This window comes from Chlorocebus sabaeus, chromosome 21, assembly GCF_047675955.1.
Source record: "Chlorocebus sabaeus isolate Y175 chromosome 21, mChlSab1.0.hap1, whole genome shotgun sequence".
Classification (NCBI taxonomy): Eukaryota; Metazoa; Chordata; class Mammalia; order Primates; family Cercopithecidae; genus Chlorocebus; species Chlorocebus sabaeus.
Window position 1 is genome coordinate 95670583 of NC_132924.1, and position 15862 is coordinate 95686444.

At 35.2% G+C, this 15862-nt stretch overlaps 1 protein-coding gene across 8 annotated transcripts in view; it reads right to left on the reverse strand.

The window, feature by feature from the left end:
- CADPS2 (calcium dependent secretion activator 2) overlaps positions 1-15862 on the reverse strand; it is a 560307-nt gene that overhangs the window by 308479 nt on the left and 235966 nt on the right. For all 8 annotated transcript variants that reach the window (XM_073009305.1, XM_073009306.1, XM_073009312.1 and 5 more), the window contains exons 4-5: positions 8567-8647; positions 1342-1578 (exon numbers count right to left, since the gene is read on the reverse strand). In XM_073009305.1, coding sequence (XP_072865406.1) covers positions 1342-1578; positions 8567-8647 — 318 coding nt within the window. The remainder of the gene's footprint in view (positions 1-1341; positions 1579-8566; positions 8648-15862) is intronic.

Sequence of the window (15862 nt, forward strand, 5' to 3'; positions counted from 1 at the left end):
GTATTTACTTTTATTTGTCAATCAGCAAATGCAAATGGCAGCACTGGGAACCAGCAGAGAGGATAAAAGGAAGGAGCTATAAGCCTCAATATAATTTTTGAAAGAGCTATGAATTAAAGTGTCACATTGTTACTATTTACTAATGGAATAAAAATTATGGGGAGGGGAAGCTTGAGTTTCAGCCAAATGGTGACTTGACTCTCCTAATTATTATGTTATAATCTTTTATCTTAATGCCTCACATACATTCTTTCTCCTGGGAACTAAAGATGTCAGGGGTGGGGGTGTGTGTGTGTGTGTTGTGGTGTACAAACCCACAGACATATAACTAGATAAGCCCATATACATAGATGATCAATGAAGAGATATGTAAAGCATCAATAGAAAGTTGTACAATGAGTATTAGTCTTCGGTTTCCAGTGATTTGCATAAAATATGAAATTCTGAAGTTTTGGAGAATACAATTGTAAATGTATGACTTTTGTTCTTGCTCTAATATGTACTGTGCCTGTAATAAAACTTGAAGTCCTGAAAAAGAAGAATTCTCCATTTCTCATCATTCATGATACCTAATAATGTGCATTATAACTGGCTTATTCGATATGATCCTAGTAAAATGATCCTACGGGTAAAGTAGATTTAAAAAGAAAGGTTAACCAAAAATCTGAAAGGAGTTCCCAAATTACAAAGAATTCAATTATATATTGAATTGCTATTTCTACCAATGTGCATTTTGATGCTTATTTTATCAATGAATTTTTGTTATTGTTGTATTTTTGAGACAGGGTCTCATTCCGTCAGTCAGGCTGGAATGCAGTGTCATGATCACTGTTCAATGTAACCTCAACCACCTGGGCTCAAGCAATTCTCCCGTCTCAGCCTCCCAAGTAGCTGGGACTACAGGCACCATCATGATCAGATAATTCTTTTTTTCTTTTTTTAAGGAAACAGGGTCTCGCTATGTTGCCTAGGCTGGTCTTAAACTTCTTGGCTTAAGTGATCTTCTTGCCTAGGCCTCCCAAAGTGCGGGATTACAGGTGTGAGCCACAATGCTCGCCCTATTTTATCAGTAAACTTACACTAGCCTCGATGGCATAAAGAAGATTTGCCTTAAAACTTTTATTATTTTATTATTTAATCCTAATACTGTTGTTATGTTTAAAGGAAAATTTGCATTAATTTGCATATACAAGCTGAGTGTCCAACAAATGAAGAATAATTTAACATCTCCAACATATATTACACTGTTTTAAATTCTAAAAGTTACTGCAAAGGTCAACAGAAATTATTTTGCAGCCTCATTTATGCTGCCAGAGGTGAGCATGAGACAAAGCTACTTACCTCTAAGGTGAATGACAGCACCACGTCGGACTTTGACAGCTGAATCTCATTCTCATCTCCTATGTCCAAAAATGCAGAGTTCTGTGAACGTTTTAATTTTTGTAATTTAAATTCTGGACCACCTTTCGAAACTGGAAGACTTTCCAAATTGGCCATTAGCAAATTCACCGAAGACCGCAACTCTTCTATATACATATTCTCCATATCTTTTGCTATAAATTTGGGGAATTTTCTTTCCTTGAAAATAATTTTTAAAATAATAGTGTTACATAAGTCATATTTCAATTTCCTCATTAAAAAAATTGTATGATGTATATACTTTGCTGTCTCAGAAATTACAACACTCTCAACATATCTACCCTACTTCAGTCACTAGGCTTTAAAATCCTCAGGCTTTGGCATTTTTTATTATATCTAAGGTACTTCAGATATCTTATTAAGGATCATTGCAGTACAAAATGAAAAAATCACATATATTTTCACATTAACTTTATTTGTGATAAGATCTGCTTAAGGAAAAACAAACTCCGAAAACATGCATGGAAGATATTTTAGTGTATAGATGAACCTTAGCCACTAGTAGCTTTGCAATGCTTGAGATAACTGGTCTATAAAAAAAATTCAGGACACACAGATTTGCCAGTTAGGAAACAAACATTTTAACAATAGCCCTATTTCTTACCACAGATATACATTGTTGGAAGGGTATGCTTTTTCATAAATAGGCATTAAAAACTCACATTATTGAAGAGTGATATGGTCATATTTCTAAAATTAGTAAATTTTCACATTAATGTGCCAAGATCTCTTGTGGCTATAAATTCAGTTTTTTACTAAAGGCTTAGAAAAAGTTTAAAGCAAAAGGAAATTTATGATAAAAACTATCAAGGGAAAAAGTAACAATATCAATTTGGAAGATTCTATTTTCTTGCTAAATTATATCAGCATTGTCATTCAATAATTTTAACTCTGCAATCAGATTTGTTTCTTCTGCTCAATTAAAAGGACATTCCAAATATTGATATTTACCAAATCATTCTTTGGTAGTGCCAAATCATTCTTAGAGAAGATTATAATAAATTTATATTCCCCAGAACAGCAAATGAGAGCACTTTGTTCCCTCACATTCTTGGCTCTTTCTTTAATGTTTGCCAACCTGGCACTTAGGTTTTCTCTCTTAAAGACAGAGGGTATATAGTTTTACAACATGAAGCCTAGTGTAAAATGACCACCACTGCATAGAACTGGCCGGAGGATGAAAGCCTAAAGCGGCCATCTTTCAAATGACTGCTGAATGCTCCAGCACAGCCTTTACGTTTTCTCCCTTGACATCATTCAAAATCTAACCTAAGAAATCTGCATTACTAGTACAACTGGAAAGCATCCAGCGTGCTCTTGTCAACCTGCATCTAGTCTCTGACTCACTTGCACCAGTTCGTTCATGGGATGGGAAGGAACATCTGGCACCACTTCACAGATCAGTCCCAGAGTCGCAGGCCACCTGTTTTTCTTTTCCCCCAATATAACCTTCATATATTTCTTTTTAAAATAATTTAATCAAAATTAAAATTGCATAATGTCACAGATTAAATATCTATATTAAAAATTAACTTTCCCAAAGAAGGTTCTTAAGTATCCTTTTAAAACTTCTCTACAGTTTGAAGCAACATTCCAAAATAGCAAATTTGTATCCTCAAAAAAACAGGCAACTACCCAGCTATAGAATACCTGGGTTTCCTTTAGTGGGGTGGAGGAGGGAAGGAATTGTCTTTAGAATAATTTTTCAGTATAAGCAAAGAGAGGGGAAAAAAGCAAAATGATCCATAAAAAACATATTTTATTTTTTGGACTAACTTTAAGGCTGTCAGAAAAAGCATCCAAGACTGAGAAATAAGGCAAAGCAATGAGTGGGCAGATCCTTTCAATGTCATATGGAGGTGAAGGCCATCCAATGATCATTTGGGGAAAAGATCTTGGTTCACCTTATTATTTATTATTGATTAAAGGTTCCAGACAATAAAGTTACACGTTACCTTGTAAAACTGCGTCTGAAAGAGGTGCAAATAATGTTTGGTGAATAATATAACCCAAAGGTTCAGTTTAAATCTGTATTATAAATTAATCAATTTTTAATTAAGTCCATTAATCTTATCTTAGTAATGCCCCCAAACACCTAGTTTCTCACATGCTCTTTGGTCTGGTTTTAATATCTAACTTGTTTGCTTAATAATTATGCATTGAATAAAATCTCTATTGTGTGTCCATTTTATATTTGTATGAAAATCATAATTTTATCCTTAAAAAGTATAGTTTAACAAATAAAAAGGCGAGTATGTCACATATCTGAAAGTGCTGATATACTAATGCTTTGCTTTCAAATTTTCAACATGTTATGGAAAATCTAGCATTAGCACAAGAAAAAAATCTATTTGTATTTAGCTTTAACTATAAATATTTCATTAACTATCATCTGTCAAACAGGAGAAAAGCAGGCATCTCCAAATTTGCTCTTTTATCAGTAATTCCAAATTTTTCAGGGACTAGACTATACTTGAATTTTTTTCTCTGAAAAAGCTCAAAATTCTGTTTTAAAACTTTGAGGTTTATTGATAATATTTCATCAACTCTATTTAGCCTGCTTGTGTTGTCCCTCACTGGCAAACAACAAAACTAATTGTATATCAGACAAATATACATTTAAAATTCATTCTTTTAAACTAGAATTGAACCAGAAATAGGGTTATTTCCTAGTTGTCTAACTGTGAGTCACTCTTATAAGCTATGCGTTCTAATTAGGTCCTCTGTACAGCATAGGTCACTAGTGGTCTTAATACATGGTATACCCAAAAACAGTATTTGTTTATTTAAAAGGTTTTCTCATTATTCAAGTATAATCACTTTTTCTTAAGTGCTGTTAACCTTCCACTAGACGACATCTGGATTTCATACCCTAGGATAGTTTCTCTAAGCTGATCTCTGCTGCTTCCCATGCCCCATATTAATTTTAGGTTCTAATCTCAGCATCATGGCATTAAGTGAACTACTGGTTTTGAAGCTGGTTGCAAACCTAACTAAATCGTTGAAGTGTTTAAATGTTTTTGGTACAAATTAGAGCCGATTCAGTTATCCTTACCATATTGGTATTCTCTCTTCCTTTCAATTCAAATGAGTGGGAGAAAAGGGAGGGGTCTACAAATAATTCAAGAATTCTTCACAGCCCCAGCTTTCTCACAAATACGCCAGCACGTAAGACTCAGTCATTCGATAAACATTCCCTGAGGGTCTGCTATGTGTTCTACTCCAGGCTCCTGGACAGAACCATGAAGATAATGGACAAAGTCCTCTGCTGCCATGAAACTTCTATTTTACTGTGAGGCAATACACTTAGTAAACAAGGAAATAATTTCTTATGGTAGAAAGTGGTAAGTGACATGGAGAAAAAGTCTAGAAGGAACACAGAGTGAGTGGTGAGAAGGGTTGCAGTTTTAAACGGGGTGGTCGGGGAAGGTCTCAATGAGGAGATGATGCCCTTTGAGCTAAAAGTGAATGAGAAAGTATGATTATTAATTTTGTTTGTCAATCTGGCTAGGCTATGGTGCCCAGTTGTTGGGTCAAATACGAGTTAAAGTGTTGCTATCAAGATATTCTTTAGATGTTAATAACATTTACAATCAGTAGATTCAGTAAATCAGATCACCCTCCTACATCTATAGGTAGGTCTCATTCACTCAGTTGACGGACTTATGACCAAAGGTGAAGGTTTCCTAAAGCAGCAATTTTGCCTCAAGACTAAAACACAGTTTCTCGCCTGCCAGTCCGCCCTACAGATTTCAGATGTTAAATCTAAAACACAGTTTCTCGCCTGCCAGTCCGCCCTACAGATGTTAAGACTGTAACATCAACCCTCACCTGAATTTCCAGCCTGCCTACTTGTCCTATGGATTCTGGACTTGCCAGTGCCCACAGCTGTGGAAGCCAATTCCTTGAACACCATCAATCTCTCTCTCTCTCCCTGCCCTGCTCCCCCACACATGTATATATATATACACACACACACACACACACACCATGTATGCATAACATCTACTTTAAATATTATATACATATTTATTATATGTACCTAGATATTTGTCTAGATATATGAAAATATAGACATAATCTCCCATTGGTTCTGTCTCTCTGGAGAACCTGACTACAGCAGGGAGCAAGCCATGTAAATGTCAGTGGATGTTCGCTGCAGGTGAAGAGTCAGGGCCAAGGCCCTGTGGCAAGGAAAGGCAAGGAGGCCACCATAGCCAAAGTGGATTGAGCAAGGGCAAGAGTTTAGAGGAGGATAAAGTCAGAGGGGTAACAAAGAACAGATCACACAGGACTTTGCAGGCCATTTTAAGAACTTTTCTTTTTTTCTCAGCAACATAGGGAATCATCACAGATTTAGTGCAGAACATTGCTGGCTGTTGTGTTAATGGGGACAGGGGTAGAATCCAGGAGACTGACTAAAAGGACAGAACAATGATCGAGACAAGAGACAAAGATGACTGGACTACACTAGAAGGGGGAGGATGGCAGCAACTGTCACATTCTGGAAATACTGTGAAGGTAGAGATAAAAGGATTTCCTGATAAGTTGCATGAGGTATGAGAAAAAGGGGTCAAAGATGATTCCAAGTTTTTTGGCCTGAGTATCTGGAGGGACTGTACTATCAAGAATTGGCCTGCCCTGACCACTTGACTGAAAACTGTAACCACCCACATCTCCCTCTTACATTCTCCATCCCGCTTTTTCTGATCTATTTTCTAAGTAACAATGATCACCTTCCATAATTCAGTTACATGGCATGTTTACTGCTTATTGTGGGGCTATCGCAAATAAAATGTAAGTTCCACCAGGGCCTGGCAGAAATATTTTTGTCTCATTTTATCCCAATGTATCCCAAGTAACTAAGATAGCCTGGCTGTATAGTTGGTGTTCAATAAATATTTGTTCAATTAATTTGTGGATAGAAAAAATGAGGCTCGAAAGTGTTAAGTATCATGCCTACTATTACGTTTAGAAAACAGCAATCATGAATTTGGTCACAGGTCTTTCTGGCTCTGTACACATTTTGTTCACTACTTCCTAATCACCTCTTGGCTAAAGTATTAAAGTCAACATCCCTCTTGAAACAGAGATTTTGCCCTGTAGTTTTATTGTTATTATATTGTGTTGTTCTGGGAAATACAGAAGGAGGTGTTCCTGAATGCCAACTAATAGCTATTTATCAACCACACTTCTGGAATTATCAGATTGCAGAGGCAGCAGGATGTAAGAGAGCGAGCTCAGGCTCCGGAGGCAAGGCCAGGATTTGAGGTCTGCCTCAGCCACTTATTTGTTATGTAATCATGGTGAAATAAATAATCTTGTCTAAGCCTCAATTTCCTCTTCTATGAAATTAACTTCATGATATCATCTGCCCTTACAAGGTTTGTAGGATTATTGTCAGAATATAATTCAACAAGGTCAGTCAATTGTTATTAGCCTTAAAAATATTTCATTAAGATGGCTTCACTTTGGTGAACTTGAAGTGGAAAGCAATTAAACCCGCTCAATCTGCTATGTCAATATTTTCATCAAAAGGTATCCTATTTTTAGAGGTATATTTTGCCTTCCAAACCCATCGGCTTTACTTCTTTCTCCATGCTTTTTCCACTCTGTCAACATCTCTGATGAAACCATCAGGGTTTTCTCAAGAAGAAGCCTTTGTGTGTTCATCACTAACCCTTTCTTCTGACTCAGCCCAGGCGTTTATGAACGTGCCTTCTTCTCAGTCATGAACCTGAGAATACGTCTGAGGCTTTTATTCCAGTCCCATAACTCTCCAGAAAATCACTTAAACTTTATTCTAAAGCTTTGCATATGACAATGTGTCCAGTCTCAGGTAAAATCTATATACAAGTATACAACCTTCCTAGAAACCCAGAGGACAAAAATAAGGCATGTTATCCTTTCAACCACTGCCCTCTGTGCAAATGTAACTCTTTGGCCCCTAATTTATAGCACATTGTATCTTCATTCATTTAGAGATTGTTCCTCGTGATCTAATTCCAGCTTGGTTCTTACAACTTACTGTCATTCTTGTTACACAATTTCTCTCAATTTTTCTCATTTTATTGTTTCTCTCTAATTTCTCAACCTTTCCTCTACTTTTTAATATACGTTTAAACAGTACTAGCATTTTAAAAACATATATATTAATATTTACAAATACAAATTTTCTTTGCAGAATTACAAAAATAATTGTTAAAATTAGTATGGGATATAACTTCTTGAATGCTGGAAGAGTTCACTATCTTGATTTGGGAGGTGGCCACACAAGGTGTATGTATAAACATTCATTAAACTGTAAAATGAAGATGTGTGCAGTTTATTGTATACATGTTATGAGAGAGATATAGAGAGACTGTCCATCAAATATTGGAAGTTTTTGCTAAACAGAAAGGAAAGGGAAAGAATCTTATGCTCAAAGCAATCAACAGCACTATAACTGCAAGTCCATTGAAAAGAACTAAAATTTTCATACTACTGAAGCAAGTTAATCAATAAATTCACTAAAGAATGATTTAGACAACTAAGTTCCAGTCTCTCTAAAAACCTTAAGTACTAGAAAAAACTCGTGGCTTTTGTCTGAAATCTATTTCTATTCATGATACACAGTGATCATACAAATAAGTACAATATGATGAATTTCTTGTATCAAATACACTTTATCTGCCAGATTGTATACTAGATACTTAAAATTATATTTTTTCATGCATTTAGTCATTCAATTAAATATCAGTTGGAACCACTATGTGCCAATAACTCTGCTGTATACTTAGGAATGTATTATATGATTTTGTGGGGAGGAGTTTTTTCTCCCTGGTTATATTTTGCTTAGTACAACATTAAAACTCTTCTAGATCTGGCAGTTTGAGAAACTCATGCACTGCTTCAAGAAAAGTCTATAAAAGTTATCATTAAAATTAAACAGTTCACATATTAAGGATGAATATGTAATGTAAAATGAATAATATGTTCCATCTAGATAACATGCATTCAGATATTTGGGATTAAGAGGTCTATGTGTAGAGAAGAAAATGTTAAAATTATGCTGGCTTTTTTAAAACTATACAAAACACTTTTTCAGCTCACAGAAATCTATGTAAAGAAAGGAACGGGGTACAGTATGTCCAAGTTAATAATTTACCTTTGCCATTTTATCTGCCAATTGCAGCCGGCCATCAAGTTCCCTTCTGATCTGGGCTGCTTGTTCGTCTGCATTATCCAGCTTAAAAACAAAACAGAAGTTACACATATTGTGATTACTTAATAGCAGTGACCCACAGACCAAGGCAAAGATTAAATGACTCAAAAATGTTTAATAGACCGTATCAGATATCTATTACAAAGAGAATACAGGAGGCTGTTTAATTAGATTGGCAGACTAGATAAATTTATTGGGTAGTTTCTCATTGTGGTTTTATTTACAAAACCACAAAATCAGGAAATTGGATTTCTTGATCATTAGGTCAGTCCTAAATAGTTCCAGATATATGAACCTCTTGTTTTGTTCTTTCAAGTTCTCACCATGTATTTCTGGAGGACGAGATGCTGAGTAATGCTTCACTTCTTTCTTTGTACTTTAAAACATTCCCTTTGTTTTAATAATACGTTTGTATTAGTACTAAACTATAAAAGTACTCTTTGATTGACTAACTTTCCACCACTTAAGTCTTCATATACTCCTCATTCTAATACCAATAGACTAATACTGCCAAGAAACCCTTCCATTCTTTTAAGGATTGGCACCATATTAGAAATCCATTCTCCTGTTCTAAATTTGACTGAAAACAAGAAAAGTGTGCTCTCATCTTTTTTTTCTTTTTAAGAAATCTCCCATTTACATGGAGAATTATTTTCACTTTATGAACTAATCCTTAACTTTTTCTATAACTTATTTTAACTTTGCTCATACCTTTTCACCCATTCACTCAATATTTATTAGTTCCTTTATAAAAATGTTAAAGTGAGGAGGTTAAGTGTTAATTTTCTCTTGACTTTAGTTTTTTCTCCTTTTGCACTCTCATCACGAAGAAGCCTAAACCGCACAATACACTTTAGTAAAGGATCATCTAAAGATTCGATTAAGATTGAGAATAGCATTAAACACCAAGGAGAATACGGTTTACTTGTCCCTTTCCTGAAGAACAACAAATTGACCAGGTTACATTTTTAAAAACATCCTCAAATAAGAAAGTCCTCAAAAACATGAGTAGAAACAAACCAGATTAACACTATGGTGATAAGGCAATTTATATGAAGAGTCAAAAAAAAAAAAAAAAAAAAAAGAGGAAGATGTTTCTACAAGAGAAAACCAAAAGTCTGGAGGTGAGGAGGTAAAACTGGACACACACAGTGGTTATTTTGGAATGAGATACCAGAAGAGGCAGGGTGAGGGACAGGACTGGAGAGAGAAGCAGGGCAACTTCATAAGTTACTCTTCACAAGCCACATTAGGGAATCTGGAGTTAGTTCCTACAACAAGGAGACTTCCTTGAGAGGTTTAAAGTGGAGGAGTGATATGATCAGACATAAACTTTGGAAAGGAAAGATCACTCTGTCTCCAGCACAAACAATAGGTCAGAGAGACAGAAGGAAGTCTTCTTATTTTCTTTATAGATATACACAAAATGTTAAATTGAGGATATGCATATTAATTTTCTCTTGGGAAAAAATACACAAAAAGCCTGAGATTATCTGTCTAAAATATGTTTCCAAGTTGATTTTTAAAAAACCAATTTCATTTTAAAATAAGTTAAAAAAACAGGCAAGATTTTCTTAAATTAAGTCGTTGTTATAAAGGAGTTTCTTTCTATGTCATCTCATAGAACTAATAAACTTAATTTTAGTTGATGAATATGATTCAAAATCGAACAGAAACAAGTTTCTCTACACTGTGTATAAAACCAAAATGATTCAAATTAAAAACTAATGTAATTGGCCAGGTACGGTAGCTCATGCCTGTAATCCCAGCACTTTGGGAGGCCGAGGCGGGTGGATTACTTGAAGTCAGGAGTTCAAGACCAGCCTGGCCAACACGGTGAACCCTGTCTCTAATAAAAATACAAAAAAATTAGCCTGGTGTGGTGGCACACATCTGTAATCCTAGCTACTTGGGAGGCTGAGGCAGGAGAATCACTTGAACCCTGGATATTCAGGTTGCAGTGAGCGGAGACCACACCATTGTACTCCAGCCTGGGCAACAAGAACCAAACTCCGTCTCAAAAAAAAAAAAAAAAAAAAAAAACTAATGTAATTATGAAGAAAAGTAATATGTAATAAGTACATGTTCCAGGTTAACTGAAATCTCTCATTCCAAGCTCCTAAAAATTAAACCATAAGAACACTGAAACTATAATAATACCTCAAATGTACTAAATGTAATATAAAATATATTATGGCCTTTACTTAAATGCTGATACATATTTCTTCAAAAGAAATAAAAAAGTTACTTGCATATAAAGGAATTATATTTTTTCTCACAGCTCCAACAAAAATAGCATTTAATATCTTAAAACAAAAGGCCAGTTTTTCAAACTTCACTAGAAACGCTATCATCTTTTTGTATTTATATAGATTAACAGCACTTACTTAATTGTAAGTGAAATTGTTTGAGTTATTTCTAAATTTTGGTAGTTTTGTTTGTAAAAGACAATCTACAACTACATATTTTTTTCTTTTTGTGGAGATGGAGTTCTCGCTATGTTGCCCAGGCTTGTCTTGAACTCCTGGGCTCAAGTGACCCTCCTGCCTCTGCCTTCCTAAGTACTGGAATTACAGGCATGGGCCACCGCACCTGGTCTGTCTTTAAAAAAAATTAGTGGCTTGATCACATTTGTCTGAAAAAAAAGGAAGCAAAAAACAAACAAACAAACAAAAAACAATGTAGAGCATTGGGGCACTACATTGTCTTTTTTTTTTTTTTTATTTCAGATTCAAGGGGGTACACATGCAGGGTTGTTACATAGGTATACTACATGTTGTTGAGGTTGGGGATATGGATGGTCCCATTACCCAGGTGGTGAGCATAGTATCCCATATAGTTTTTCAGCTCACATTTCCCTTGGTCAATCATTCCCCAGTGTACTAATCCCATCTTTGTATCTACGTGCATTCAATGTTTAGCTTTTATTTACATGTGAGAATGTGTGGTGTTTGGTTTTATGTTCAGGTGTTAATTTGCTTAGGATAATGGCTTCCAGCTGCATCCACATTGCTACAAAGAATATTATTTCATTCTTTTTTAGGGTTGTATAATAATCCATGGTATATATGTGTATGTGTATATATAGATATTTATATTATAAAATATTTTATGTATCTATATAATATTTTCTTTATCCAACCCACTATTAATGGACACCTATATTAATACCAGGTCTTTGCTATTGTCATTAGTGTGTCAATGACCATATGGGTGCAAGTGTCCTTTTGATAGAACGAGTTATTTTTCTTTGGGTACATACCCAGTAGTAGGATTTCTAGGTGTAACAGTAGTTGTGTTTTAACTTCTTTGAGAAATCTTTAAACTACTTTCCACAGTGGCTAAAGTAATTTGGATTACCACCCACAGAATATAAACATTGCTTTTCTCTGCAGCCTCACCAGCATCTGTTGGTTTTTTTTGTTTGTTTGTTTGTTTGTTTTACTTTTTGATAATAGCCATTCTGACTGCTGTGAGATGGTATCTATCTCATTGTGGCTTTCATTTGCATTTCTCTGATGATTAGTGATGTTGAGCATTTGCTCATGTTTTTTGGCCATTGTACATCTTTTGAGAAGTGTCTGATCATGTCCTTTGCCCATTTTTTAATTGGATTGATTTTGCTTAAGTTCCTTGTAAATATCTGTATATTAGATCTTTGTCAGATGCATAGTTTGCAAATATTCTCTCCCATTCTGTAGGCTGTGGGTTGACTGTTGGTTATTTCTTTTGCTGTGCACAATCTCTTTAATTAGGTCCCACTTGTCAATTTTTGTTTTCATTGCAATTGCTTTTGTCGACTTAGCCATGAGTTATTTGCCAAAGCTGATGTCAAGAAGGGTATTTTGTAGTATTTCTTTTAGAATTTTTATACTTTGAAGTCTTACATTTAAGTCTTTAATCCACCCTGAGTTAATTTTTGTATATGATGAAAGGTAGGGGTCTAATTTCAATCTTCTACATATGGCTAGCCAGTTATTCCAGCATCATTTATTGAAGAGGGAGTCCTTTCCCCATTGCTTATTTTTGTTAATTTTATCAAAGATCAGATAGTTGTAGGTACGCATTTCTGAGTTCTCTATGCTGTTCCATTTGTCTATGTGTCTGTGTTTGTACTAGTATGATGCTGTTTTGGTTACTTTAGCTTTATCGTATACTTTGAAGTTGGGTAGTGTGATGTCTCTGGCTTTTCTCTTTTTGCTTAGGATTGTTTTGCCTATTTGGGCTTTTAGGTTCCATGTGAATTTCAGAATAGATTTTTCTAACTCTGAAAAATCGTGTTGCTATTTTGATAGGGAGAGCACTGATTCTATAAATTGCTTTGGGCAGTATGATCATTTTAATGATACTGATTTTTCCATTCCATGAATATGGAATATTTTTCCACTTATTTGTTATATTTGTCATTTTCTAAGCAGTATTGTGTAGCTCTGCCTATAGAGATCTTTCACCTCCTTGGTTAGATGTATTCCTAGGGTTTTTTGTTTGGTGTGTTTGTCTATTGTAAATGGGATTGTGTTCTTGATTTGGCTCTCAGCTAGAATTTTACTGGTGTATAGAAATGCCATTGATTTTTGTATGTTGATTTTGTACTTTGAAACTTTACTGAGGTCATTTATCAGTTCAAGAAGCCTTTTGGCAGTCTTTAGGGTTTTCTATATATAGAATATCATTAACAAAGAAAGATAATTTTACATCCTCTTTTCCTATATGGACGCCTTTTATTTCTTTCTATTGCCTGATTTCTCTGGCTAGGCTTCTAGTACTATGTTGAACAGGAGTGATGTGAGTGGGCACTCTTGTCATGTTCCAGTTCTCAAGGGGAATAATTCCAGCTTTTCTGCATCCAGTATGATACTGGCTGTGTGTTTGCCATAGATGGCTCTTATTTTTATGATACGTTTCTTCAATGCCTAGCCTGTTGAGGGTTTTTATCATAAAGGAAAATTGGACTTCATTGAAGGCTTTTTCTGCATCTATTGATATTATGTGGTTTTTAATTTTGGTTCTGTTTATGAGGTGAATCATATTTATTGATTTGCTTATGCTGAGCCAACCTTGCATCCCAGGAATACTGCTTGATTGTGGTGAATTAACTTTTTGCTATGCAGCTGGATTCTGTTTGCTAGTATTTTACTGAGGAGTTTTGTGACTCTATTCATTAGGGACATTGGTCTACAGATTTCTTATTTCATTGTGTCTCTTCCAGATTTTAGTGTCAGGATGATGCTGGCTTTGTAGAATAAGTTAAGGAAGATTTTTTAAAAACAGCTTCAGGAGGATTGGTATCAGTTCTTCTTTGTACATCTGGTAGAATTCAGCTATGAATGCTGAGCTACGAAGCTACCGTTCCAGGGCTCTTTTTGGTTTGCAATTTTCAAATTACTCATTCAATTTCAGCATTTGTTATTGGTCTGTTCAGGTTTTCACTTCCTGCCTGGTTCAATCTCGGGAGGTTGTGTGTTTCCAGTAATTTATGCATTTCCTCCAGATTTTCTATTCTGCATATACAAAGGTTTTCAAAATTGTCTCTAAGGATCTTTTTTTTTTTTTTATATTTCTTTGAGATCTTCTGTAATGCCATCTTTGTCATTTCTGGTTACACTTGTTTGGATCCTTTTTCTTTTGTTAATCTAGCTAGCAGTCTATCAATCCTGTTTATGATATCGAAAAACCAACTCTTAGTTTCATTAATTTTTTGCATGAACTTTTGCATCTCAATTTCATTCAGTTCTTTGTTGATTTTAGTTATTTCTTCTGGTAGCTTTGGGGTTGGATGTTTTCGTAGTTCCTCCATGTGTAATGTTAGGTCGTTAATTTGAAATATTTCTAACTCCTTGATGAAGGTGTTTAGCACTGTAAACTTTCCTTTTAACACTGCTTTAGCTGCATCCCAAAGATTTTCGTTAGTTCTGTCTCTATTTTCCTTACTTTTAAGCAAGTTTTTGATTTCTGTCTTAATTTCATTGTTCACCCAGGATTTACTGAGGAGAAAGTTGTTTAATTTCCATGTTTTATGTAGGTCTGAGAGATCTTCTTGGTATTGATTTCCACTTTTATTGCCTTGTGGTCCAAAAGAGTACTTGGTAGTATTTCAGTTTTTTGAATTGAGACTTGTGTTATCACCAAGCATGTGTCAATCTTAGAATATGTTCTGTGTGCAGATGAGAAGAATGTATATTCTGTGATTGTTAGGTAGAGTATTCTGTAGATGTCTATTAGGTCCAATTGGTCAAGTGTTGAGTTTAATTCTGGAATTTGATAGTTTTCTGCCTGAATGATCTAATGCCGTCAGTGGGGTGTTGAAGTCTCTGACTATTAATATGTGACCAAATTTTTTCACAGGTTAAGAAGAACCTGTTTTATGAGTCTTTGTGCTCCAGTGTTGGGTGTGTATATATTTAGGATAGTTAAGTCTTCCTGTTGAATTGAACCCTTTTTCATTTTGTAACGCCCTTCTTTGTCCTTCCTGATTGTTATTGGTTTAAAATCTATTCTATCTGATATGAGAATAGCAGCTTTTACATTTTTTTTGTTTTGTTTTCCATTTGCATGATAGATCTTTCTCTGCCTCTTTACTTTGAGCCTGTGGTATTATTACACTTGAGGTGACTCTCTTGAAGACAACAGACAGTTGGTTCTTGTCTTTTTTATCTAGCTTGCTGCTCTATGCCATTTAACTGGGGTTTTGAGACCATTTACATTCAGGGATAGTACTGATATGTGAGATTTTGATTCTGTTATTTTGTTAGCTGGTTGTTTTGTAGACTTTACTGTATGAATGCCTTATGTTGTCTGTGGGCTGTGTGCTTAAGTATGTTTTTGTGGTAGCAGGTTTTGGTGTTTCATTTCCATGTTTAGCACTCCCTTAAGGACCTCTTGTGAGGATAGTCTAGTGTTAACGAATTCCTTTAGTACTTGCTTATCTGAGAAGTATTTTATTTCTCCTTCACTTAGGAAGCTTAGTTTGGCAGGATATGAATTTATTGGTTTGAATTTCTGTTCTTTAAGAAAGCTGAAAACAGGCCCCTATCCTCTTCTGGCTCGTAAGGTTTCCACCAGAGGTGTCTTTTTTTTTTTTTTTTTTTTTTTTTCTGAGATGGAGTCTCACTCTGTTGCTCAGGCTGGAGTGCAGTGGTGCAATGTCAGCTCACTGCAACCTCCACCTCCCAGGTTCAAGCAATTCTCCTGCCTCAGCTTCCCAAGTAGCTGGGATTACAGGTACACATCACCATGCCA